This window comes from Sinocyclocheilus grahami, unplaced genomic scaffold (assembly GCF_001515645.1).
Source record: "Sinocyclocheilus grahami isolate Dianchi unplaced genomic scaffold, SAMN03320097.WGS_v1.1 scaffold272.1, whole genome shotgun sequence".
NCBI lineage: Eukaryota > Metazoa > Chordata > Actinopteri > Cypriniformes > Cyprinidae > Sinocyclocheilus > Sinocyclocheilus grahami.
The window spans coordinates 343743-370656 of record NW_015505451.1 but is presented as its reverse complement, the minus strand read 5'-3'; the positions used below and the strand labels follow the sequence as shown (position 1 = coordinate 370656).

Below are 26914 nucleotides of genomic sequence, written 5' to 3'. Positions count from 1 at the left end.
CGCGTTACTTTTTAAATATAAGCAGGGCTTGATTGTTTTTAATATAAGTTCTATTTATAGCAAATGTAAAAGCCCTTTCACACCAAAAAGTGTAATAAATAAACCTCAGGCTGAAGCAAAAGTAAATTCACGTCTGTACAGTAGAACGCAGGAGAAGAAACACTATCCAGCAATTAAAAAATAAAGCACAATTGTTAGTTTCTCTAAAGTCATTTTTGCTTATTAGTATGGTTGAAATGGATCATCAAATGTCAGCAGCAAAGATATTGGTTAATAAAATGAGATTAGATACATTTGTGTTATTTAACATATTTCATTATTGCAGGTTTGCGTCATATTCTGAGATTGCATTTCACTGTTTTAGTTCATTTTGATGAATACTAAATCAGTTTTTTTGTGAATGGGATGAATTAATGCACATTCACATTTAGCCTAGAACTGCAGTAACATCATGTTCACACAACACCTCTGCACTTCTGATTTCTTCCAATATGGGGACAGGAGAGCTGTCAGTCAATAAATGGGAAAACAAAGTAACTGGCATTACTTTTTTGAAAAAGTAACACAGACATTTTCTTGTAAATTAAAAAAGTAATGCGTTACTTTACTAGTTACTTGAAAAAAGTAATCTGATTACGTAACTCGCATTACTTGTAATGAGTTACCCCCCAACACTGGTCAACACTTTCATGGCAATTCATAACTATTATTTTTGCCAAATTAATGAATTTGTACGATGCTTGTTATTTTCTAAATAGGGTAAATTTTTCGTATGAATCGCATAACGAATTCATATTGCTCCCTCATAAAACAGATTTTTTAACTTTTGAGATCGGGTTGGCATTCTGGATTAAAGCTAACAGACAAATACTAAAAGCCGCAAAACTCAAATTTTGATTTTATGACCACAAAGTGTAATTTTCACAAGCAAAGTTGAGGAGGTAACCATAGCAACCGATTTTTACAATGTGATTGTATTAGGTATTCGTGCTATTTTCTAAGAAATCGTACGCTTTCTTACAAATTGTGTCGAACAAGTTCATATGAAATGGCCACCTTATAAAATAGCTATGTTTTCTGATTGGATCGGGTTGGAATAAAATGTTCAAAGCTAATAGACAGACTAAAAGCCACAACTTTTGATTTTCTAACCACACAATTTCATTAAGTTTGCCTAAGGCGGTAACCATAGCAACAGCTGGCCTTCGAAGCTCTGTTCCTTTAAGCATGTTACATAAATACATTTATTTACCAGTGTTTTTGGTGACTTTAGAATACTTTAGTGTTTTATTTTTTAATGCGTGTTAGTGACGCTAAGACCATTTTGTTTATACCCACCAGAATTCGATTTATAATTCGCAAACATACTCGTAGTAGGCTATTTTGTGAAAGTTGAACCTGGAGGACTTTAAGACCAGGGAAGAGTTGCAGCACAGCATTCCAGCAGTTTTCGCAAAGGATCTCTTTATTTGTGGAAATGGGTTTCTCCACACTTCCCTGTCGGCCTCACATGTTGAAAACCCCCCAAAAAACCAACCAGTATAGAAACACACGGGCCGCTGTTGCGTCTCAAACAGAAGTTCAGTGATCACCTGAGGTAGGCTAGGACAGGTAACGAATGTCCAGGTAGTGACTAGCACACTCTCTACTGTCTTACTGGATTTACTATCTTCTCTTCCTCTTTGGAATGAGTTTCTGGAGACGCAACAAGAAGAATGACGGCAAAAAGTAAGTTTGCAATCTTTCAGTTTTTGGTCAGGTGGAGAGAATTCCGTATGGCAGATACATCAAGATAATTTGCATAAATGAGAGAATTACGGACTTCAGTATTATGGTTTCAGGTGGTGGGTAGATCTAAATCTTGTGTTCTTACTGCCTCCTTACATCACAGAACAAATGACATTCATATTCACTTGGATGTTAGGAATATTTAGTAACACTATAGTAACTCATTTATTTTAAGAACGTTATGCTTAACAGAATTATTGTCATTGTATATTCACATGTGAAGATATAAATACATCAATGTATCTAATGTACATTAACCAATAATGTGTATGTGTTAATGAAAGTATGCTATCTATGAAGTATCTATGTGTGGCACCCAATAGTTGTATTTACCGGTGAATATTAGATTATAGATCATATAAAGTAAGTGTAGTTCATGATCAACTCCCTAACTGTAAAGACCGGATATCATTAAAGTTACCAACTTTTAATCCTTTAACTGTCCATTTTTTAAAATAGGCATGCAGGTGCACTATCCAAACTTAAATTGTTGTAATTTATTAACACTTTGGAATACAGACATAAGGTTGGTCCTTTTGTAAAGAAGAGAATATTTTTTCAAAATATTTTAAGTATCAAAAAGTTATAGTAGTTTAAATTTACTCTAAAGAAAATGCACTATATTTATTTTATATATAATAAATATTTTACATATCAGGTTTTACTCTAAAATTGGTATAAAATTATAGCCTTATGTCTAAATAAGTTATCTCCCAAATTTGAAGTTGATATGAAAAAAATTGAGGTTCCTGTGAGATTTTATTTAGGGCGTTATACCACAAACAGCCACCGGGTGCCATCCAACTTTTTTTATGCATTTTTCTGTCACAAATATCTAGATTTCTCTGTCAATATTGCTTCTATCTCAAAATACTCAGACTCAGACCTTTCCAATGATATGTTTTTTGTCAAGATTATAAAAAGTTTTGATTTTAAAAGACCGTACTTCATTTTGTAATATGACACTTGAGACCGCCCACTAAGGGGGAGGAGACCGCCAAAAGATTTTAAAGTACCATTTCCATGGTAACGCAATGTCTGATTTCGAAATGGGCTTCTAAGCTTTCAAATGATATATGATTTATGATGATTGATAAAATATTTGATAGAGAAAAAAGACAACAAAAAAAAAGAGCGCCAAACGTCCCACAGGTGGGACGGTGACAGTTAAGGGGTTATTAAGTAATCTATCTAGTGATGGGATTTGCTCTTCTTTACTCGGAGGAGTCTCAAGTTTAAAACTGTAATATAGCACTTTTAGCTTTAAATAAGAACAATAACTAAAACTACTACATTATATAATGCTTAACAGATCATTTATTCAAGTTTTATTTGTATTTACTTATTCATATTATATAGCCTTCTTCGTGGACCCCTTGTTAGAAACAGTCGTCCTAAAATATATTAAGATTGGGAATTATATACAATTAGACTGTTTGCCATTATTCTCATTAATATAATGCCACGATAGAATAAACAACCATTAGAGGCCTATTAGAGTAGTAACTGTTTTCTAATGAATATAAAACAGTATCATTAGTATGTCGCAAAGTGATTTGAGCCTTAACAATATTCTAAGAGACAGACTGTCAGGTTAATCAAAAGACCTAATGTTAAAAACAATGTAGCAGGTGATGTCATAACATGGATAAGATTTGGTGCAAGCTGATTGGATGATACCTGCTCTTTCATGGTATAAACCCTTCTTCCTGTTTTTAAAAAAAAAAAACATGACATCACAGGCGCTGTGTGCTGCTGTCTGTTAATGCTTAACTGTTTATTGTTTTATTACCGAGAAGTAGATGTTCCTTTCACACCGTAATTTGTTACATGTAAAAAAAACTGTTTCAGTCAGTGCTATTTCCTGTTCACTAACTGTGCACACATTGGGGTGTCTTAATTAGAGACACTGGGAATCATGTTTAGGGAAACTGCTCAGAGCTGATGAAATATGATCTTGAGAGCTTTTTTTCAGATATTTTTGTGTTCAGGAAACTGTGTCATTAATGGTTCATTACTGAAGAATACAAGACCAGATTTTGTTCACAAGCTTTCATTTTGCTTTTAGAGATCAACTCAAGACTGAAGACTCGCTGGACAGCCCCACGTCTCCATCCCAGTGAGTGTGTCACGCTTTAAATCAACTCGTGTTTCCCCACAAGAACTATTGTCTGTGACACTGACAACAATTAGAATTGGAACACATTTACACACACACACTCTGTTAACTGATAAAGAATTGCTATCTACTCAAAATAAAAATGTCATTTGAGAAGTTCTTAACTGATAATAGTGGCAGTAAATATAAGATTGTTTCCTTTTTTAGGTCACCTATTATAGAGAAAGATGGGCTGGACCCTGTCATCACTGATTATGGGTAGGATTCTGCCTCCGCGTTTCTTTTTCAAACTTCATTTTGCACTTTGCTCTGCCGCAGTCATGTTTTGTGAACAAAAACAATATAGAATCTTAGTTGTTCATGCATAAGTGAACATGAATAGCAATAGCCAAATTAGCCATTGTGTTGCAACAGGTAAGACGGCACTATCATGTTACTTCCCACAATGCATTGCATTGCATTATGTGTGTATTTAAATATAAGAGAAGCATAAATTAGTACTGAGCATGTGAGTAATAATAACTTAATTTTTGAAGATTTGACTGTAGATACTAGTAATATCTATTTTTTATTACATACTCTCACATTGGCAAACTGTGGAGGTAACATCTCTTTAGAGAGATTTAATGATTGTTCTCATAAAGGGCAGGTTCCTACCGTCCTCCACATGTATTATTCAAAGGTTCACTCCAGATGGCTTCCACATCAGCTACACTAAACCCAATACAGAATGAAGCTGCATCACATCAGTCAACAGAAAGCTCATTTTCGTTTTCTTAAAGGATTATCTCACTGTAATGAGATGCCAGTATGGTCATGATTATTTTAATCTAGAGTTGAAAATGCATAGCACACCAACATTATTGCTCTAGATGCAGATAAGCTAATCAAAGCAGTGTGCTAAAACCTTTTGCATGGACAAACACCATTTTCTTCAGAAATGTAAAAAATTCACAGAACTGATGGTTGCAAGTTATTGATTTATACTGTATCTGCAGGATTGCAAATCATGTCTACAAAATCTCGCTCAATCAGTTCACATTAGCACCTACTACTCAGGGGAGGTAAATGTTTTATGTATTTTTTATCAAATAAATGCAGCCTTGGTGAGCATAATAAACTGATTTCAAAAACCATCCCCAAACTTTTGAACAGCACTGTATTTAAAATTTTGTTTTTTACAGTACATATTTCACCAGTGCTGGCTTTTGTCCTGGATTTTTGGCTCCATATACATTTTAATTTTTTCCTGTCTGCTGCGTTTGGTTTCACAGCTCAGGATGTGCTTTCATCAGCCAATCAGCTTTGTCATGTGGCTCCAGAGTATGCAAAATAGAAGCATTTCATCTTGCATCCATTCTTTCTATAAACTTCCCTCTCCCCTTCTCTTAAACACGCCACAGCCTATGTCACTTCCTTGTGCTGATTCTGTGGTCTGCATCTGTCCTCTGTGTCTCATGATCCCCACTGTTGAGCACTGATTTACAGTCCTGCCATTGTGTTGAATGTTATTGACTGCTGTGGAGTTCAGATTGTCACTTGACTGCAGAAGTGTGATGCCCACTTTAGGAGCATTTTGCTAGGTGGGTTCTTAAGAAATTGGAACCGCCTCCATTGCATCATTGACCAATCAGAGGCCAGGATGTAGTGTATAGCATGAGGGTGATACTGAGAAGAGGAGGAGGCTGAGGTGGCGTGTATGTGTGTTTGTTAGAAGGCGAGGAGACAGCGAGAAAGAGGCAATGAGAACATTCACTTTCTGTCTGTGTAATAGTCATCCCAATCTTATTAAGCTCTGCATTCCTTTCCCGCTGTCCTCTCTGCAGCTTGAGTGAGTGAGAGTGTGTGTGTGAGTGCTGTAGCCAGAGGGAAGCTGCTGCTCTGCTGATAGGAACCAGTACGAAGGCCTGTTCTCTCACACACACACTGTGAAATACTCTGCGTCTCTTCTCTCTTCTTTTATTCCTCCTTTCTCTCGCTTTACTGCACTCCTCGATCTCACTGTACCAGATGAAAATGTCAGGAGAGGCAGAAACTCTGTCAAACGGGTAAGAACGCCACACAGCTGAGAGTGTGCTATTGCGCGAATGTGTGTTTTAGCAGTGATTGAGGACTATTTAACTGTTCTCAACATGAGAATGCATTTACAGCCTGCATAACCAGAAAAACAGGGACGGTTTGGAAATATTAGACAGGTAATTGTTTGATGCCCTTGCTTTCAGAGCTGCTTGTGTTGTAGAATTCCTCAACACGTAAAAAAAATACTGTTTACTGAGGAGGAAATTACTTTTTTCAGGGTATAAATCCTGCTCAACTTTGTTGCATCATCACTGATTGAAAATGAATGGTGTAAACGCCACTTTAGATTGCTAGGAATTAGACACATTGAGTATGTGATTCATTAATCTTCCATGAAGAAAAGAAAAAAGGCTGCTGCTTTACTGTTTAGTTGCAAAACCTCTAGAGAGGCACTATAGGGATTCTAAGCAACATAAGCAATCTGTCAGTATAGTGTTTTTATGCACAAATCAATAGATGGTACACTTTGTTTCCCCAGACTTTCTCTACTCACTCCTCTTCTCATTATTATTATACACTTTCCTCTTCACATTCCCAGTGTTTTTTTTTTCTTCAGTTGACTACAGATACTCACTCACCTGTGCCTTAGTGCATTTGAAGGTGGCATCTGCTTCACTGCGCTTGTATCTAAATTGAGAGGCTCTGGGGGGATTCTCTGCAGCAGAGAGCTGTGACTTCACACTCACACAGAACAAGCTTTTTTGGGGACAGTGTGAGATTTTCTACAGATTCTCAGAAGCTGAGTGAGCCTGTCTCCTGTCTAATGTGTCACCTGATCACTACTTCCTTGAGCTGCTTCACAAGCTGTTGTGTTGCCTCAAAGTACGGGTTCCTCAATAGGCGGCCCGCGGGCCACATCCGGTCCCTGAGAGAAAAAAATTTGGCCTGCGCTAATTTCAAATAATGTGGCTAATTTCAAATAAAGTTCAAACGCAGCATCAGAAAGCTACATTAACTTACATCGTGTCTACACCGGATGCGAGCGGCGCGACGCAATAAAATACAATAGAACTCATATCGATGCTGTCTTGGATAAAGTGCTGACTCGTTCAAATGATTTGCAATGCTTTGTCGCGTCCAGTGTAGATACGATGTGACAGCAAAAACATGGCGAGTGTGTAGAAAAGAAAAGTGGGCACGGAAAATAGATGATTCAAATGTGAATGGACTGATCAGTTTTGAGTGAGTGAGTGACTGATATCTTTGTTACGGCATTCACGTGTTGGTTCGCTGTGAGTTCACAGTTTATTTTCAAGATCTGAGGTAAAATATCTATTGTTGCTTTCACTATGGCTATAAAGATAACGCAAAATAATATTCAAAATCACATTAGACACGTTTAACATTGAATACAGCACATAATCATTACCTGAGATTATCACGGTAATATTTTGTATGTTGTTCCTGCCGCGACGTCGCAGAAAATAAAAAACGTTCCTAAAATAGAATCCCATGTCGCTTACTGTCACGTGTCGCGGGTGGTTAGGACAAAAACTACATGGAAAATATACTTTTGATCGCGCCGTGTCTGGTTGGGACACAAGTTTGCCCCCCCAAAAAGAAAATCTAAGGATAATAATATAAATACTGACAAATCTAATAATTGAATCTGCAATTAGGGAAAGTGGAGAGAAGAGATCCAGTCTGGGAATGAGCAGGAACTGTTGATTTGCATGGCAGACATGGATATCCAGATTTTTTGTTTGTTCATTTGTTTGTTTTTAATATTCAACAAGCAAAGTTCTTCTGTATCTAAATGCAAAAATGTTCATAATTGTTTGAATAAAACGGACTACTGGGGAAAAATTCTGAATATTCATCTTGTGACCATGTTATTATTTTAACAAAAGCAAGAATAATATAATAATAATAACAATTTTATATATATATAGGTCAGAAAAAGTTGTTTATATACTTGTATATAGGCTACATATATGTGTGTGTATTTATATTGTAACGGGGTGGGAAGGAACACGCGACAAGGAGAGCTCAAACAAATACCCCGGAGGGTGGATTTATTCACAGGGAAAGTGCTCAAGTGAGTGCGCTGTGTCCTGAGGTGAGTCGGTGCTTCTCCGTGAGCGTGATCCAGTGTCGGTGAGTCCGTGCGGCGCTCGTGCGTGGGCTGCTTGGTCACGGGCTGGTTTCTGTAATGCAAAGGAGACAACACGTTAGACTTCCGCTTCTGGGAGACCATCGCTGCGTCCGAAATCGCATACTTCCATACTATATAGCAGGCGAAAAACAGTATGCGAGGCGAGTAGTATGTCCGAATTCATAGTATTCGAAAAACAGTAGGCGAGAAGTACCCGGATGACCTACTACTTCCGCCCGAATTCCGTAGCATGCATAGGATGGACACTTTACTATCCCATGAGGCCACGCGAGAGGAGGCGTCATTTTCGAAAATGGCGGAAGGCGGCGACGCGGTCAGAATCTGACTTCAAAGCAGCGATGAGGGACGTGATGGACTGTCGTGAAAGCCGGAGGTTTGGACGGAGGTCAGATCCATCTTCGAAATACAGTCCAAATACATCTTCCATCTTCGAAATACAGTCGAAGAATTGGCACAGCAGCATTCAGGCGGCAGTAGGTTGTAGGGCTCACAGTCTGTAAATGTGTGTGTATATATATATATATTTTAGAATATGTATATTTATTTATGTTTATATTATTAATGTATATATTGTATCTATCTATAATATTTATTTAAGCTATGTATATATTGTATGTATTAATTCTCTCACGGAAAATAGATGATTCAAATGTGAATGGACTGATCAGTTTTGAGTGAGTGAGTGACTGATATCTTTGTTACGGCATTCACGTGTTGGTTCGCTGTGAGTTCACAGTTTATTTTCAAGATCTGAGGTAAAATATCTATTGTTGCTTTCACTATGGCTATAAAGATAACGCAAAATAATATTCAAAATCACATTAGACACGTTTAACATTGAATACAGCACATAATCATTACCTGAGATTATCACGGTAATATTTTGTATGTTGTTCCTGCCGCGACGTCGCAGAAAATAAAAAACGTTCCTAAAATAGAATCCCATGTCGCTTACTGTCACGTGTCGCGGGTGGTTAGGACAAAAACTACATGGAAAATATACTTTTTATCGCGTCGTGTCTGGTTGGGACACAAGTTTGCCCCCCCAAAAAGAAAATCTAAGGATAATAATATAAATACTGACAAATCTAATAATTGAATCTGCAATTAGGGAAAGTGGAGAGAAGAGATCCAGTCTGGGAATGAGCAGGAACTGTTGATTTGCATGGCAGACATGGATATCCAGATTTTTTGTTTGTTCATTTGTTTGTTTTTAATATTCAACAAGCAAAGTTCTTCTGTATCTAAATGCAAAAATGTTCATAATTGTTTGAATAAAACGGACTACTGGGGAAAAATTCTGAATATTCATCTTGTGACCATGTTATTATTTTAACAAAAGCAAGAATAATATAATAATAATAACAATTTTATATATATATAGGTCAGAAAAAGTTGTTTATATACTTGTATATAGGCTACATATATGTGTGTGTATTTATATTGTAACGGGGTGGGAAGGAACACGCGACAAGGAGAGCTCAAACAAATACCCCGGAGGGTGGATTTATTCACAGGGAAAGTGCTCAAGTGAGTGCGCTGTGTCCTGAGGTGAGTCGGTGCTTCTCCGTGAGCGTGATCCAGTGTCGGTGAGTCCGTGCGGCGCTCGTGCGTGGGCTGCTTGGTCACGGGCTGGTTTCTGTAATGCAAAGGAGACAACACGTTAGACTTCCGCTTCTGGGAGACCATCTCTTCTCCTCTTCCTCGGGCTTCACGCGGCTTATCTGGCCGTGGGCTGATGACTCTCAGCTGTGACCAATCCGCCCGTGATGAGCGTGTGCAGGTGTTCCTCGTCCGTTTCCAGGGCAACGCTGATGTGAGCTCGGGACGCTCGTCACAATATATATACATATAAATATACAAAGCACACACATGTAAACACAACATTTTATTTTGGATGTGGTTAATCATGATAATCGATTTGACAGCCCTACTTTCAAACATTGCTTATGGCCAAAATACCAGTCTAAAATCCATAATAATGCGTTCTCCTGTGGAAAAATCCATACCCTGTTGTCCTTTCACATCAAAATCTGTTTTGGACTGTTTTTGCTTGTAAACGGTACCTCCGTCTGTGAATATTTCTCTCCTGATTCAGACCTTTTCACTGGAGAAAGCAATGTTATGAATAGATTACTCCTATTTTAGCCGGAAGCAACGGTTTAAAATTAAAACATCTTGATGGTGTATTTATTTGTTATAAATTCACGACTTCAATTTACAAGATGTTCAATTGGTGGATTGGAGTTGTGTGGATTACTTTTTAATCAGCTGTTTGGACACTCATTCTGACGGCACCCATTCACTGCAGAGGATCCATTGGTGAGCAAGTGATGTAATGCTAAATTTATCTAAATTTGTTCCAATGAAGAAACAAACTCATGTACATCTTGGATGGCCTGAGTGTAAGTGTTTTTTTTGGTGAACTATTCTTTTAAGACAGAGGTTTTGGAAATTATCATTTGTTTATTTAGTTGTTTTTTCTTTCTGTATTTGTGCTAGGTCGGAGAAATCTGACCTGTCAGTGGCTCTTCAAGACTGCATGGAGGCATTGGATCTGTTCCTGCGAAATGAATTCGATGAGGCTTTGACCAGACTTAAGAGCAGGTAAGACCGCCTGTATGTTTCACAATAAGGGTTTGACCTGCTGTTTACTGTTTTTGTGTGAGGTTCTGGGTTTGGAACGTTTATGGAACTTTAGACCTCCGAACACAATGAGGCTCTATTATTTATTTTACATCCTCCTTTGTGTGTTTGAGTGTGAGGCAGAGAAACCTTGGATTGTACTGTTTCATAATCAGTTTTGAATCACTGTTCTTAATCCCTTTTGAATCTTATGAAGTGTTTGAACTGTTTTGTATCTGGTTTTATCCATTAAGCAAGTGCATAATCTACTAATTTACGTAGTTGTTCTTGTACATCATTTTGTGAGGTGAGTCTTCATCCACAATCATTGGGTGTTTCTCGGGTAAATCTCACATAACCCAAAACCTACTGAATGAGTTCAGCTCTCTGGAGATTCATCTCTAGGTCTTTTCTTCTTCTCACACCACACCTTGTTTTCATACATATGCTGTGTCTTATAGCATCTCACATTTCTGCCTTCCTCACTACTCACAGCTGTGGATGGGTGTGTGCCTTTGTGTATTATAAACTATATAATTATTCAGTCCATTTTTTAATCTTTGCCATCTTTCCATCTTTGTCCCCTGGGTCACTCCACTTTTGTTGGGTTGCATTCAGGATCCAAAATTAACTTTAAGCCACACCTTGCAATGGTGATTATTTTTTTGGTTCTCTTTTTTATTTTATTTTATTCAATGAGGGTCAGAATATAATGCTTACAATTTAATTTAAACCATGTATTATGTTAGAGTTCCTAATAAAGCTAACTTATTTACTCACCAGAGGCTATATTTACTCTCACGAGTGTTCATTTTGGACACTGCTGCTAAATAGTTTCATCTGAAAGTCTGGATATCAGGCCAAATATTAGTTTGACACATTCATGTGTACAATTCAAACATGCATAATACATAAACATAGACACACTGTTCAGCAAGTCATTGATTCGACAATCAGAGGATCTCACTTCTGCTGCTCACTGTTTGAACTTGCAAATAGTGAAGTCACAGTTTTGTGATTTACCTAATAGGTTTGTTTTAGTCGCGTCCCACCCTCCAGCCAGCAGGGCAGGGCTGCTACATGCATGGAGCTAATGAAAGGTGCACGTGCACAAGAGAGAAAGTTACAAACAGAGAAATATTAGAATCCATGTCTGTACAAGTTCATAGTTTAAAACAACTCTGCTGATAGTAGAGATGATCTTTCTGCAATCGCACAGTGGACTATTTCTTAAATAGGACTTTTTGTAGCTCTCTAACCACTTTTTTTATCATGTTTTATAAACTGAAAGGCCAACAGACCTCATAACTAAAATAGGTATGAACAGCACTCCAAATAGGGCTGACAGCTGTGTTCTGCTGCTGTGTGAAAGTAGCTTCTGTCTCTACTTCCACACTTCTTGGTGCTGTGTTTTGCAGGACATCTGATTTGACTTTGAAAGGATAATTACTGATTATGCATACAGATTGGTTAGGAGTTCTGGCCAGTGTTCGTGATTCTCTAGGAAAACAGCAACAGCACAAACACAATTTCAGTGCCTGATATTCGTTTGCATGTCAACAGCTGTTTTGTTCTGTAAGCGTTTTAACACATAACCCTTTAGAGTTCGCAAAATAAATCAGTGATGAAACTTTTTACACATCAGCTCATTCAGAAATGCATAATTATCCTGTTCTAAGACAAAAAGTTGGCCTCTATGTATGATTTTGACATGCATTATGTGTGTTGCCCTCGTGGTATATTGTTCAATTTATTGTTTGGTTAGAGCAGGGGTGTCAAACTCAGTTCCTGGAGAGTTTAGTTCCAGCCCTGCTCCAGTACTCATACCATGTAGTTTTCAAATAAGCCTGAAGGACTTGATTAGCTGGATCAGGCTAATTAGATTGCTTAATTAGGGTTAAATCTAAACTCTGCAGGGCTCCGGCCATCCAGGAACTTATGAGGATTGTCAAGCAAAAATCGATTCAAGAATTTGAGTGAACTTCACAAGGAATGGACTGAGGCTGGGGTCAAGCCATCAAGAGCCACCACACACAGACGTGTCAAGGAATTTGGCTACAGTTGTCGTATTCCTCTTGTTAAGCCACTCCTGAACTACAGACAACGTCAGAGGCGTCTTACCTGGGCTAAGGAGAAGAAGAACTGGACTGTTGCCCAGTGGTCCAAAGTCCTCTTTTCAGATGAGAGCAAGTTTTGTATTTCATTTGGAAACCAAGGTCCTAGAGTCTAGAGGAAGGGTGGAGAAGCTCATAGCCCAAGTTGCTTGAAGTCCAGTGTTAAGTTTCCACAGTCTGTGATGATTTAGGGTGCAATGTCATCTGCTGGTGTTGGTCCATTGTGTTTTTTGAAAACCAACGTCACTGCACCCATTTACCAAGAAATTTTGGAGCACTTCACGCTTCCTTCTGCTGACCAGCTTTTTGAAGATGCAGATTTCATTTTACAACAGGGTTTGGCACCTGCCCACACTGCCAAAAGCACCAAAAGCTGGTTAAATGAGCATGGTGTTGGTGTGCTTGACTGGCCAGCAAACTCACCAGACCTGAACCCCATAGAGAATCTATGGGGTATTGTCAAGAGGAAAATGAGAAACAAGAGACCAAAAAATGCAGATGAGCTGAAGGCCACTGTCAAAGAAACCTGGGCTTCCATACCACCTCAGCAGTGCCACAAACTGATCACCTTCATGCCACGCCAAATTGAGGCAGTAATTAAAGCAAAAGGAGCCCCTACCAAGTATTGAGTACATGTACAGTAAATGAACATACTTTCCAGAAGGCCAACAATTCACTAAAAATGTTTTTATTTATTGGTTCTATGAAATATTCTAATTTGTTGAGATAGTGAATTGGTGGGTTTTTGTTAAATGTGAGCCAAAATCATCACAATTAAAAGAACCAAAGACTTAACTACTTCAGTCTGTGTGCATTGAATTTATTTAATACACAAGTTTTACAATTTGAGTTGAATTACTGAAATAAATGAACTTTTCCACAACATTCTAATTTATTGAGATGCACCTGTATATGCCACATTCCTGTTCCCGTCATGCCAACGTTATTGCAGTTCCACCTGTGTAAAGGAAAGAGTGGTAAACCTGTTTATCCAGACATCTCTCTACCCAGGAATGTTGGACTAGTAGTGTCACATTCTATTCAGCTCCTGAAAGAACTGAAACTGCACTGTAAATAGACACTAAATTGAGTTTAATCCTCTCTAGAATTTAGCGAAATCGAAGTTAAAACCTGCATAAAAATGCATGTTCTTTAAAGCACTTTTAACCACTTTGAATTTACTTACAAAAAAATATTGTGATAAGGTAAATAATAATAGTGTATTTTAACAAAATCTGTATTCACATTTTTAATTGACAATGTGTGTTTTCTGGTAGTTTTACTTTTTCATAATGTCATAGTATTAGTGTTTTTGGTATTATGTTACAAGATGCACTGTGTTCAGGATGGTCAGGTTACTCAAACACTTTCATCCATTTCCAGACCTCATTTGTGTTATTGATGATGTTATTGAGTGTCTCAGTGGTGAATTTTCTTTTACCGTCACTGTTACACCACCCTCTCCTTTGTTCTATATATAGATCTAATGCACCATCTTCCTTTGTGTTCTTTGGCAGGAATAAAGACAGCATGTATCATGCGCTTACGTATGCCACAATACTGGAAATGCAGGCCATGATGACCTTCAACCCGGAGGACATATTGGCTGCAGGCAACACAATGAAAGAGGCACAGGCTGTGTGTCAACGGTGTGTTGTATTTACTTCATTAATTTAAAATAAAATGGAATTTATTTAATTTATTTATGTTTTCACTTATTTTATATGTGAATTATTTATTTATTTATTTTTATTACATAAATGTAATATTAGGGCTGTCAATTCATTTAAAATAATTACATTTTAAATATTTATATATATTAGAGACAGAGAGAGAGAGAGAAACAGAGAGTAACATTCTAGCAGGTGTACTTTTATTCCATGGGCTTTTATTCTATTTCAGGGCGCAGGCCCTACTATTAACAGCCATACACTATTTTCAACTATTAACATCCATACACTATTTTCAGGATCTCTTGGTTATGTCACATTTGTAATAGTGACGTAATGCCACAATGCAGCAGGTCTAGGGCTGTCACCACATCCCAGATGGCAATTTCAGGAATTCTCTGAGGAATTTCAGAGTCCCATGACACGCTGTGTTGGGGGGTGTGACAAACTGGTGCATGCTTGTGTTTCCAGGCAATTCACACCTCTGTGACTCTGCCACGTCATCCAGGCCCTGTAGCACTGGAATGCCACTGTCACCTGAACACACACACACACACACACACACACACTCAGAGCTGCTCTTCAGCTACACTGTCTGGTCCAAATAATAGGCGCCACGTATGCAGGACAGTAAACTGGTTCTGTCACAATATATACTGTATATTCTTCACTACATTGATCTTAACTGGAATAATAAAATAAATCAGTTAATAATAACATAAACTGTTTTCACCCTGCTGTTGTTCCACAAACTCTGGTCTCTGTTTAAAACCATTTAAAAGCAGCAGTTTAAAAAGCATAACCAAAACACTCTCCTTCTGTTGTTTGTACTAAAATAAAGTGCTAAAATAAATGCCTGGCTGTTGCTCAGTGGCTAAACTGTTAACATCCATAACATCCTTGTTTTCTTTGCTGTGACTTTGTATTTCATAAATACACAGACCCGTGGTTGTCACTTATAAAACTTTGTAGGGTGCGCATGGCCTACTTATCTTAGCCCCCCGGCATTCATCTGCATGTCTTGTATCTGTGTAAATTTAATTGAAGCCAAACTTAGAATAATTCATGTTTGCCCCTCAGAGGGGAGTCTGTTTACTCAGACAGAAACCAGACAGCCATTGTGTCCTCCTCAGATCCAACTGCTCTATTTATATGGCCTTAGGGATACAGTGAATCAAGCTGAGTTTTTTACTGTGTGCAAGTTTGTCTACCAGCTTTCACACAGTAGGACTGTAACAGAGAGCACAAGGCTGACCTCAGCCAACTGAGCGTGTTACCTAGTAACCACTACTGATGGATCATTGTGTTGTTGTAGGACAGGACTGATAAGGCTTTGTTTGTCTTTACAGATACCGTAAAAAGTCTACCTTCAACAGCAAAACCTTTACAGAAGGTGGGTGCCTATATACATATTTTGCTAAATATATAATATATATATCATGCAAACATTTTGAGATCTTTTACAAAAGACGTATTCTTGTAATGATAGTAGTTTATGCAATCACTTCCTCAACCCATGTTGAACATATCATGTGGCTGTTTTTTGAAAAGGCCATGTAACGTTCTCCCATCATGCTTAGATACTCTGAAAGCATAATTGCTTTGTGTCCTTCCCAGAGGAGCTCCACGCTGAAGTGTGCTATGCCGAATGCCTCCTCCAGAGGGCAGCACTCACCTTCCTGCAGGTCTGTCCCAGGGGTGGATTCCCTTTTACTGCTAATATTAAATCTACTTTGCCCTGTTATTATGTATGTGAGTAAAATAAATAATTGTGGATAAAGTTAAGTTGCTTATTTAAGATTTATTTACTGTTTCTTTCAGGATGAAAATATGATTAGCTTCATAAAGGGAGGAATGAAAGTGAGAAACAGCTATCAAATATACAAGTAAGGCCTGTTGCAGTGTTGTTATTGTTAACTATAAATTAAAAATTATGATCAAAAATTATAGCTGACATGAAAGCACATATAAATATTAGATGGAAAACCTATCTTTAAAAAGTTGTAAGTATTAAAATTACTGCAACTAAAATTTAAATAAAAGTAAGTTAACGCTGAAATAGAAATAAATAAAAATAGAATAAAAATAAATAGAAATATGCAATAACAAAAATGACAACAGCACATAAAATTACTAAAACTTTAAAAATAAAATTAAAAATTAAAATATAAAAATAAAAGATAATTCAAAATATTAATAAATGCTATAACAGTACATAAATAATACTAAAATACTGACTTGTGAAATAACAGTTTCCTCTGCCCTTCTCATTTTATATGTATGAGCTCTTATTGCACATGCATTTTTGTTTATTAATGAACTTAGAGCAGACCTAAACGCAATAGTGTGTACTAGTAAAATGGTTTCTGAATTAAATGGGCCAAATAATAGAGTGCATTCAAGCTATTCATTTGATATTATATATATATATATATATATATGTGTGTGTGTGTGTTTTATATATTTAAAAGTTTAAAAAATAATAATTGCCAATAATAAAATTGAGTTTTCATGTTTACAATGTAATTTGCTTAATTTTTCTTAATCAGAAGAATTGGTTTTGTGTGTGTTTTCACTTACACACACACTTCCATAAGTTTATATGTATGTTTATTTTAATGTGTGTTTGTGTTAATTTCAAGGGAACTACATACGGTCCTGAAGTCCTCAAGTTATGTTCAAGGTGACAATCATGGTCATTTTGAGGGAGGCATTAAGCTCGGGGTCGGGGCCTTTAACCTGGTGAGAGCATTATGTCATATGTTTTCTTGTGTTGTAGCCTTAAAGGGGTCATATAATGCGATTTCAATTTTTCCTTTCTCTTTGGAGTGTTACAAGCTCTTGGTGCATAAAGAAGATCTGTAAAGTTGCAAAGACTAAAGTCTCAAATCCAAAGAGATATTCTTTATAAAAGTTAAGAGTCAGCCACACCTACCTAAAACGGCTCGTTCTAACATGCCCCCACATATCTACATCACGATGTGGGAAGATTTGCATAACGCCGCCCAAATGCTCACGCAAAGAAAGAAGGCGTAACTTTTATTCTCGCGGTAGTATTGTTGTTGTTGCCGCCGCCATGTCGTGAAGGCGCTGTGTGATTTGTTGTGAAAGCGAAACTACTTTGTTTGGCCTTCCAAAAGAGTATGATATCTGCTTCATGCCTGGAGCTGATCTGTGCTGGTTGCTGAAGAAATACAACAACTTTGCGTTGTGGATCGCCGGATCGGCTTTCACCGTGGACGAAGCGGAGTCTATCCCGGGGTCGTCACATGTGGTTGCCGCAAGCCCTCCAGACGCTCCTTCGTCAAATCTGCCGGCCGCTCCGTTCTCAAGCCCACCAGCCTCCGCTCACTCTAGCCCTCCGGCCGTTCCTCACTCTAGCCCCCGGCCTCTGCTCACTCTAGGCCGCCACCGCTCACTCAAGGCCGCAGTTTTTTTATATTTAAAGAATTTGCCACTGACGATTCAAACGCGAGTTTTGAGCAGTGTAGAGTAGGGCTTGTTGTTTGTCATTTCCCCGATCACAGATGCAGACATGGTTTTATGTTTACACGGCGCGATGCAACGCAACGCATAAAAAGACAGTATAAGTCATAATAATCCATAATTATGTCCCCACTGGATGCAACAAATGCCTTGTTTATTATGGGTTTTCATGTTTTTGAATCATCGCTCCGGCCTGACAGGGCATCATCACAGTATGGTAGGGGCGTAACATTTCCGTCACATGCTTGAGGTATTCGGCCAATCATAACGCACTGGATAGCTGGCCAATCACAGCAGACCTCGCTTTTCAGACCGATGAGCTTTGTAAAAATCGACGCGTTTCAGAAAGGCAGGGCATAGAGGAGAAACAATAATGTACAGTATGTGGAAAATAATGTTTTTTGAACCTTAAAACGCATAAACACATTTCATTACACCAAATACACAAAATAATGTTCTTTTTAGCAACATCATATGACCCCTTCTAGTGTTCTCTCTTAAACCAAACCATGAGTATTTATGAATCCTAGCATAGAGTTCATTGAGGACAAGTCTGTTTTCTCAACCCCTCATCTGTGTTTTTCCCAGATGCTGTCGTTATTGCCAACACGGACTCTCAGGCTGTTGGAATTTGTGGGCTTTTCTGGTAACAAAGTGAGTATTGTGTAGTACTATGCTTAGTTTGGCTCTGCTCACGTTTGCTGTGTACAAATGAAATTTCCTCTGAGCTTGGCTATTTTTTCTTTCTGTCTGTCTTCTCAATAAAGTGTGTCAAGGTGCATGCCGATGTTTTTTTATACTTGTCTGAATGTAGCGAAGCACAGAAGTGTGAATGATTTCCTGTGTGTTGTGTCTGTCTTAAAGGAATAGTTCACCCAAAAATAAAAATGTACTGAAAATTTACGCACCCTCAGGCCATCTAAGATGTAGATGAGACGGGATTGTTTCTTCCTGTCAAATTCCTTGTGTGTGTAAACATTGGTAATAAAGCTCTTTCTGACTTCTTTATCAGAACAGACTTGGAGAAATTTAGCATTACATCACTTGCACACCAATGGATCCTTTTCAGTGAATGGGTGCCATCAGAATGAGAGTTCAGACAGCTGATGGCCATTCACTGCAGAGGACCCATTGATTGGTTAGCAAGTGATGTAATGAAGCAAAGTCATCGATATCTTGGATGGCCGGAGGTAAATCAGCAAATTTGCAATTTTGAGTGAACTATTCCTTTTGGCATGTTCTACAGTTACATTATTCTACAACTAACACTGTGTATATATCTTTGTGTTTTAGGAGTTTGGTCTTGAGCAGCTCCAGGAGGGCTCCGCTGAGCACACGTTTAGGTCTTTCCTGTGTAACATGTTGTTGCTTTGCTATCACACCTTCATGAGCTTCATTTTAGGTAAGAGAAAATTTCTTCTGAATCACATTTTCAGTTCATACTGTATGTAGCACATGAGAAGTAACATTGTGTTATTTGGTATCTCATTGCATGTATGTGTGTGTTCTTTAGGCACTGGAGAGGGAGATGTAGAAGATGCAGAAAAGCTTCTGCAGCCTTATCTGAAAAAGTATCCAAAGGTACTTGACCACCAATTTCGAGTTTCCAGTGATAAATCCCAAAACACTCACATTCTCTTTTACATTAGGATATGAACAGCTACTGCAATAGCTGTTAATAGTAGAGTATGAATTATATATTTGACAACTGCTGTGTTCCTTTCAGGGATCCATTTTCCTGTTCTTCGCTGGTCGTATAGAAGAAATTAAAGGAAATCTGGATGCTGTAAGTGATGTTACTTTTATCTAATGCATAAAAAGAGGAGGTTTTTGTTTAAGTTCTTATTTATATATATTTATTTTATTTCTAACTGCCTGTGTGCATGTATTGATGTGCGTGTTCTTAAGGCTATCAAGCGTTTCGAGGAGTGTTGTGAAGCTCAGCAGCACTGGAAGCAGTTCCATCACATGTGTTACTGGGAACTGATGTGGTGTTTCACCTATAAAAGGCTCTGGAAGATGGCCTACTACTATGCAGACCTGCTCAGCAAAGAGAACGCCTGGTCTAAGGTGAAACCTTAAAATACACAGCTGAGTGGTGCACTGAAGAGTTGCTTGATCTATATGTAAAATGGGGTGGGTGCCTTTCAGGGCCAAATGGATTAAGTGACTACATTTAAATTAGCGAATGATGTAGAAGTATATTTTAAATAGGAATTTAAGAAAGCAGAAATGGAATTAAAATGGGACAAATTTCAAGTTTATTTATACACTTACATTTAAAAGTTTGAGGTTGGTAAGATTTTTAAAAGTTTTTGAAAGAAGTCTCTTACGCTCACCAAGGCTCCATCTGAATACTTTCCGTACCCACTGTATGTATGTATATATATATATATATATTATTTATTTATTTTTTTTTATTTTTTTTCTCTCTGGGTTTAAAAGGTCTGCTGATATAACATGAATGGAGGCTGAGGACAATTAATCTCCTGCAGGGATGTTTGTGTTTACTGTGCAGTTCGGAACTCATCGCTCTTTTTTTTTTCCTCTCACACACACTTTTTTTAGGCCACATATGCGTATATGAAAGCTGCTTACCTCAGCATGCTGAGTCGTGAGGAATGCCAGCCATTCGGGGAGAATGAGGTGGCTTTGTTTAGGTAATGGCAAGGGAATGGTGTGCATGTATGTTCCTGTTTGTTCACATGATTAAATATAAATCTATAAATTGGACAACATGACTATAAAATCAAGAAAAAGTCATTTATGTCATATGCAGCCTGTACTGTAATGCCATTCAGTTCACACAAGCATTACAAATGACCTAATTTAATCTCATATTTAATTTGAACATCTAATGTAGCCCATCCTCTTGTAAATATAATAGACATTATATGTACTTTACTGTATTAATGCAAACTGTGATCCGTTTTGCACTTTTCAGGCAAGTTCCCAGTCTGAAGCAGAAAATAGCTGGGAAGTCACTGCCCACAGAGAAGTTTGCCATCAGAAAAGCTCGCCGCTATAATACAGATAATGCCATTCCTCTTCCTGCACCTCCATTGGTCAGTGTTCAGTTTTATACAGATTTTGCTGTCTGTATTTAGAGGATGTGTTCTTGCATCTTTGGCTGTCATTTTGTGTCTCACTGCGTTTAGAGTTACTATTCAGATGTGTCGAGTCTGATAATGTGCGTTGACAATGGTGTACTGCGTCTATAAACGTGCATCCTGTTCTGTTCCATTGTGTTCCGCTTTGCTATTTTTAAATGCAAGAAGATGTCCTGTGTGAAAAGCCCTTTAATTAACAAAGAGTAAGGAATTAGAGCATCCTGATCTATGTAATCCCAAGGCAAAGTAAACAAAGGGAAACACCTGGACAAGTCGCAGTCTTAAATTCGTACTCATACTCATTGTGAGGGTATGTTTGCACGACAGGAGATGATGTATATCTGGAATGGCTACACTGTGATTGGGAAGCACAAGGACCTGACAGAGGGTATGCTGAAAACACTGGACGAGGCCCAGCAGACGCTTGAACAACATCCAAGTAAAATCTCCCTCCAAACAATGCAGTACTGCTTATGCTGGTGTCCACTTTTAAAATAATAGTTCACTCAAAAATAATGCAATTATTTATTTCCTCGTGTCAATCCAAATGATATTTTGCCACTACTATTACTAATGACCATGAGTACCAAAAGTAACAGTGTTCTACTGAAAAAAAAACACTATCAACACAGACACTCTCTGTATCACATTTAGCTTTTTTTCTGAAACATAAATGTCTCTTGTGTATTTGCTCTCAGGGACCGAGTTCACCACAGATGACCAGTGTGTGGTTAGTCTGCTTAAGGGGCTCTGTCTCAAACACTTGGGTTCCAAGGAAGAAGCTGAACATTACTTCACCCTCGTCCTCTGCAAGTCAGTTTTGCTCTTTTGCTGTACAACAAATTACACTAATATAAAGAGAAGTGTTTGTGGTTTTTCTTGTGAAAACTTAAGTAGACATGGCCTATTTTCTTTTACTGACTCTACAGAAGAGGAAAGAGTCTCACCCGTAAAATGACGAGTTCTGTGATTTCACTGCACAGAATAAGAAATATTACATGTTTTAAAATGTAGTATGTCACAGATAGTAGAGAAAATGTTTTAAACATAGCTTCAATCACAAATGCTCTTTTTCTGTTTGCGTTTGTACTTGTACAGTGAGAGTCAGATTAAATATGACCACTATCTGGTGCCCAATGCTCTTCTGGAACATGGTTTACTGTGTTTGGAGGAGGGCAGAATAGACGAGGCCATCAAACTTCTGGAGGCAGCCAAGTAAGTTCAGTCCTGACAGTGAATGTTTTGTACCTCTAAGATAGCAATGTACATAATGTGTGGAGTGATCCTATTTGCAGAGTCAAAGTGTCAGGATTAATTACCTAAGGGAGAATTTGGAATTTCAAAGCAGGCACAGATTTGCCACTTTACCCTAACTAAATGCAACACTGCTAAAATTAATGGTTGTTTACAACACAGTCTCAAAGATAGATTCATGGCTTTGTTCGACATGGAAAATCATTCCAACTGCTCAAAAAAATGTTTATAAGTTTTGACCTCACTTTTAAATAAATTATAATAATTTACTTTTATTTTTAAATGTATTTTATTTATTTTAGTTTTCATAATTATTTTAATATGTAATATATTTTAAAATCAAGTCAAAATGTAAGAAAGTAGAAATTATGCTATAAAATTAAATGATTTACAGGTCGCATAAATTGTCTGAATGGTGCATTGCTGTGAATTGTTACGGGGCTGACGAGACGTGAGACTTGCGGATCCATTCGCAGAGCTTTATTAGACACAGACAGAGACGTGGTCATACAGCAGGCATGGGTCAGATGAGGGCAAACAGGTATATGGTGGGCAAAACACAAGAATAGTCCTAGGGCTAGCACAGGTCGACGATCGGCAGACAGAATCAAAAGGGGCAAGACAAAAGGGGTGAATCCAGGGAACCAGGCGAAGATCAGAAACCGGGAAGGCTAAGGCTAAGGCAAACGACTAGGGCTAAGGCTAAGGCAAACGACTAGGGCTAACGACTAGGGCTCCGTAAGGTAGCTATCTCTAGGAGAGGGATAAACGCTGAAACAATACTCGGCAGCGGGAAGGGATCAGAGTGAGTGTTAAATAGTGAGGGAGTGATATGAAACAGCTGGGTGCAATCAGTGTAAACAGGTGTGTGCAATTCGTGCTGAGTGCAATCAGTGCAATGCATGATGGGAAATGTAGTCCGGGGTGCTATGCAACAGTTTGTGTGGTGCGAGAGTCAATGAAAAGGAAAGTTCATGGACCGGATTCGTGACATGAATGTTGCCTTGTGAAATAAAATAAAAACCTAAATTCAAATCTCAGAGGAAGTTATTTTTTTTTATAAACAATTCAAAGTAGTAAAATAAAGTAAAAGTAAAAAAGTTCAAAATAAGAATTTTGTATTAGCATTAGATATACTGTTTACTAGATGTCTGTGCATAATTTAGTTTCAGGGCATGGTTGTATAATCATACATTTGTTTTCTTTAAGACTGATCATAATTTTTTTAAATGTTGGTTACATAAAAAAAAAAGTTGATTAGTCTAAATTGAATCCAAAAAATAAAACTGATTACCCCTAACTGGGCAGACTAGATCTTAACACAGAGGCTAAGTTTATGCAACTGGCCCCAGATTTGATTTGCTTTAACTGTACTGTAAGATGCCATTGAAGATGTCATTAGATATATTATATTCCCACCAAAAAAGTGTGGCATTCAGCACGTTCAGTCATCAACTCAATGTAAAAATTTCACAACTGATTATCATTATTTTATAATAGCGTCACACATCATGGCTGTTAAATAAGATGTAAAACACTGTAGCATAATATAATATAATGTATTTTATACCTTTATCCTATTTGATATATGATATACCCAATCATTGCCTTGTTAGTCTTGAACACTATTAACCATGATTTCTTTGCCAGGCAAAATTACAAAAACTACTCCATGGAATCACGGACACACTTCCGGATCCAGGCAGCACTACATAAGGCACGAGGCACAGCTGCGAACGGAGAATGCTCACCCTCCAGCCCTTAACGGTTGGGGTCATCGCTGGGGTCACAGCAAGCTAAGATCAAGCTTAATGTGGGTTGCCATATGCCATAAGAGGAGGACTAAAGGGGCACATGACCAATCAGACCCGAACTGAGCTTATAGTGACAAATCATCTTCATTGAATGACGCACACTGAGATTATACAGTACATGGACAACAGCTGCATGAATAATGTTACGTGAGGTGCAGTGCACAGACACAGAAGTGACATCATGCTGTTATGATGTCATATAAATAACATTGTGCTTTTAGAATATTGTAAATGTACCATATAAATAATACTAATATAATACAAGTTACACCAGTCCAATAATATTATACTGGTACATCAGGCTAAGAACGTTGTCACTCAGAACAAACGTAAGGTCATCTGTCAATCATTTTGGCTGCTTTCGAAGCTCTTGTTGGTAATGCTCTCCACTGTTGGTCACCCTGTGACATCAGTAGCCTAGATATGCCTGTGCCTTACGGCTAAATTTTGGATTTGGATTTAAAGCACATGTGCACAAATATTAGTTTACTTTTAATCTTTGGAGTAGAAATAGGTTATGAAATAAGACTATTGTCCAAAGGTGAAATGATGAACGTAAGTTTTGATATCATGGGCTACTCTTTGGTTAAAGTACTGTGGCCTTGTCAAATCTCATGGACAGGATTCCTGTTTAAGCTTAATTTGTATCATATAACATTATCTTTGTGTTTCTGTGTACATAATTAGTCTGTTTTAGCAATGTGTTAAAAAGAGAGAAAACAAGCATCTTCGTAACAGCAAAAAAGGACTATCAGAATGTAAACTGGAAGTTTTGTGGGTTTAGTTTCTTTTTTAGTATTTATTCACTGTTATGGCACCTTTCAAAATTGTCCCGTTTTAAGTGGGCAGCTGAATGTGTCTTTTAGAAAGGCAGTCTCCTCCATGTGGACTTGGTCCAGATCGTACTTGAGCTCAAACAAACAAGTCTTTTAGATACATGCAGGACAGGCTGGCATGCCAGCTCCAGCCAACGTGAGGGATGCATTGACAACCACTAGAGCCTTGCACTACGAAGAGAAAGAAAATTTGAGCTGGTTCAGGACAGAGGATTGTACTATGTTCAATATATGAATGCTACTTCATAGAGCTTTTCCCTGTAGTCTGGAGTTCAACCTACTAAACATAGCTGCAGTGTATTTTCAGATTTAGTTCTAATCAGACAGTCCTGCACTTCAAGGCTTGTGTGTTTTATAGTAATTTACCCAAGATTAGTTGAAATGTATCCATGGATTTTTGTTCTTCTGCAATGTAATCTGTATAGTGCCTGTTTTATGAGATCCAGTTCTACCAAAGTCAAATTTACATTAAGCTAAAACAATCATCTGCTCATGCTGTGTTCGCTCAGAAATTTCACAGGCAATTTGTAACATGCTGTGTTTCAAATGTGGCAAAACAGAATGTTTGAAAAGGTGTGATATATGGGTTTTTCATTGTAATGGCTTTTGTTTTTCCCTCATTGAAATTCTTCCTGATTTAGATTGATTTTACAAGCTTTGAGCTATAGAGGTCAGCAAATCCTGTGTATGGTGCATGGCTACTGTGTAAACACATTCCTGTAAATACTGAACTTACATTTTCCAATTTAAAATTAAATGATATGATAGCACTCCAAAACCACTTTTGTTTTCCTTTTTTGATCTAAGGGACCTGGCTCTATAGAAGACAGTCTACCCAAAAACCGACATTATGTCATCATTGATTTTCTTCCATGAAAAACAAAGGGATGTTTAGCAGAATGACAGCTTCAGTTGCTATTCACTTTCATTGTATGGAAGAAAAATTAAGGTGAATGAGGCTGTCAATCCACATTACATCCTGCCGAACATCTCCTTTAGTTTGGGGTTAATATATATATATTTTTAAATGTAGTCCTATATTTCTGATGAATCTTCATGTCGTCAAAACATAAAAGGGTGATTTAAAATTATATTACAAAAATAAAACTAGTCTGGCACATTGTAATCAATAAAAACATACTGGCTGCACTGTATTCATCTGTAATAGTTAATGCCAGCATTGTTACTGTTAACAAAAACCACATCTATTAAAAATAGTTTTCATAAAATAAAACTCACATGACATGTATAACAAAATAAAATATAAATAGCTGAAATACTTATGCATAACTGCAATTAAATTTTTAAGTTAAAGCACTAAAAAGCACTAAACCTGAAAAAAGCTAAATAAAAATATTTTAAAAACAAAAACATTAATGTAAAAAAATGTGAGATACACATGAAAAAAATACTAAAACTTTCATTTTCATCACATAGTTTTACCTAACGTTAATTATGAAACTAAAAACTTCCAAGTTAGTTTTTCTCCATTTGCGCTCAAGACTACGAGTTTTTTTCTTGAGAGAATGGGTATTACTGTTGTACCATGGCGCAGTACGTTTTTCTCTAACCTTTTTCAATTTGATGGGGGCAACAGCTTCTAATGTATTAGAGAAGATAGTGCCCATGTTGCTAGTTATTTCGTCTAGTTCATGTGTACTTATTGGTACACAGAGCAGTTGAGATAAATCAGGCAGGTTATTTGTGAATCTGTCTTTGGTGGCTGGAACAATAGTTCTGCCCGGACGATAACGTGGAGCCATATAGTTAATATTAGTAATACGCAGCATGCATGATACAAGGAAATGGTCAGTAACATCATCGCTTTGAGGTACGATATCTATATCAGTAAGATCAATTCCATGCGATATAAATCTAGAGAATGATTAAAACGATGAGTGGG

General features: G+C 37.6%; 1 protein-coding gene across 2 annotated transcripts; it reads left to right on the top strand.

Annotated features, from left to right (window-relative positions):
• Positions 1–1518: 1518 nt before the first annotated feature.
• On the top strand, positions 1519–25780 carry LOC107599797 (tetratricopeptide repeat protein 39A-like). Of its 2 annotated transcripts, XM_016291480.1 has the most exons (20): positions 1519–1728; positions 3857–3907; positions 4115–4165; positions 10605–10709; positions 14359–14490; positions 15861–15904; positions 16129–16196; positions 16333–16397; positions 17154–17253; positions 18586–18651; positions 19291–19399; positions 19511–19578; positions 19724–19783; positions 19906–20067; positions 20566–20657; positions 20942–21062; positions 21435–21546; positions 21806–21920; positions 22206–22322; positions 24012–25780. In XM_016291480.1, exons 1-20 carry the CDS (start codon positions 1688–1690, stop codon positions 24124–24126), a joined length of 1794 nt encoding a protein of 597 aa, XP_016146966.1. In that variant the 5' UTR covers positions 1519–1687; the 3' UTR covers positions 24127–25780. The 2 variants fall into 2 exon arrangements, with proteins under 2 accessions (XP_016146966.1, XP_016146967.1); XM_016291481.1 differs by lacking the exons at positions 1519–1728; positions 3857–3907; positions 4115–4165 and adding an exon at positions 5839–5955.
• The last annotated feature ends 1134 nt before the right edge of the window (positions 25781–26914 follow it).

What these genes read in the sequence shown, in the direction of transcription:
- LOC107599797 (XM_016291480.1), top strand. Translation starts at nt 1,688, where the DNA reads ATGAGTTTCTGGAGACGCAACAAGAAGAATGACGGCAAAAA. An exon ending in CAGCAAAACCTTTACAGAAG is followed by an intron (nt 15,905 to 16,128) that starts GTGGGTGCCTAT and finishes TGTCCTTCCCAG; the next exon opens with AGGAGCTCCACGCTGAAGTG. An exon ending in CTTCATGAGCTTCATTTTAG is followed by an intron (nt 19,400 to 19,510) that starts GTAAGAGAAAAT and finishes TGTGTTCTTTAG; the next exon opens with GCACTGGAGAGGGAGATGTA.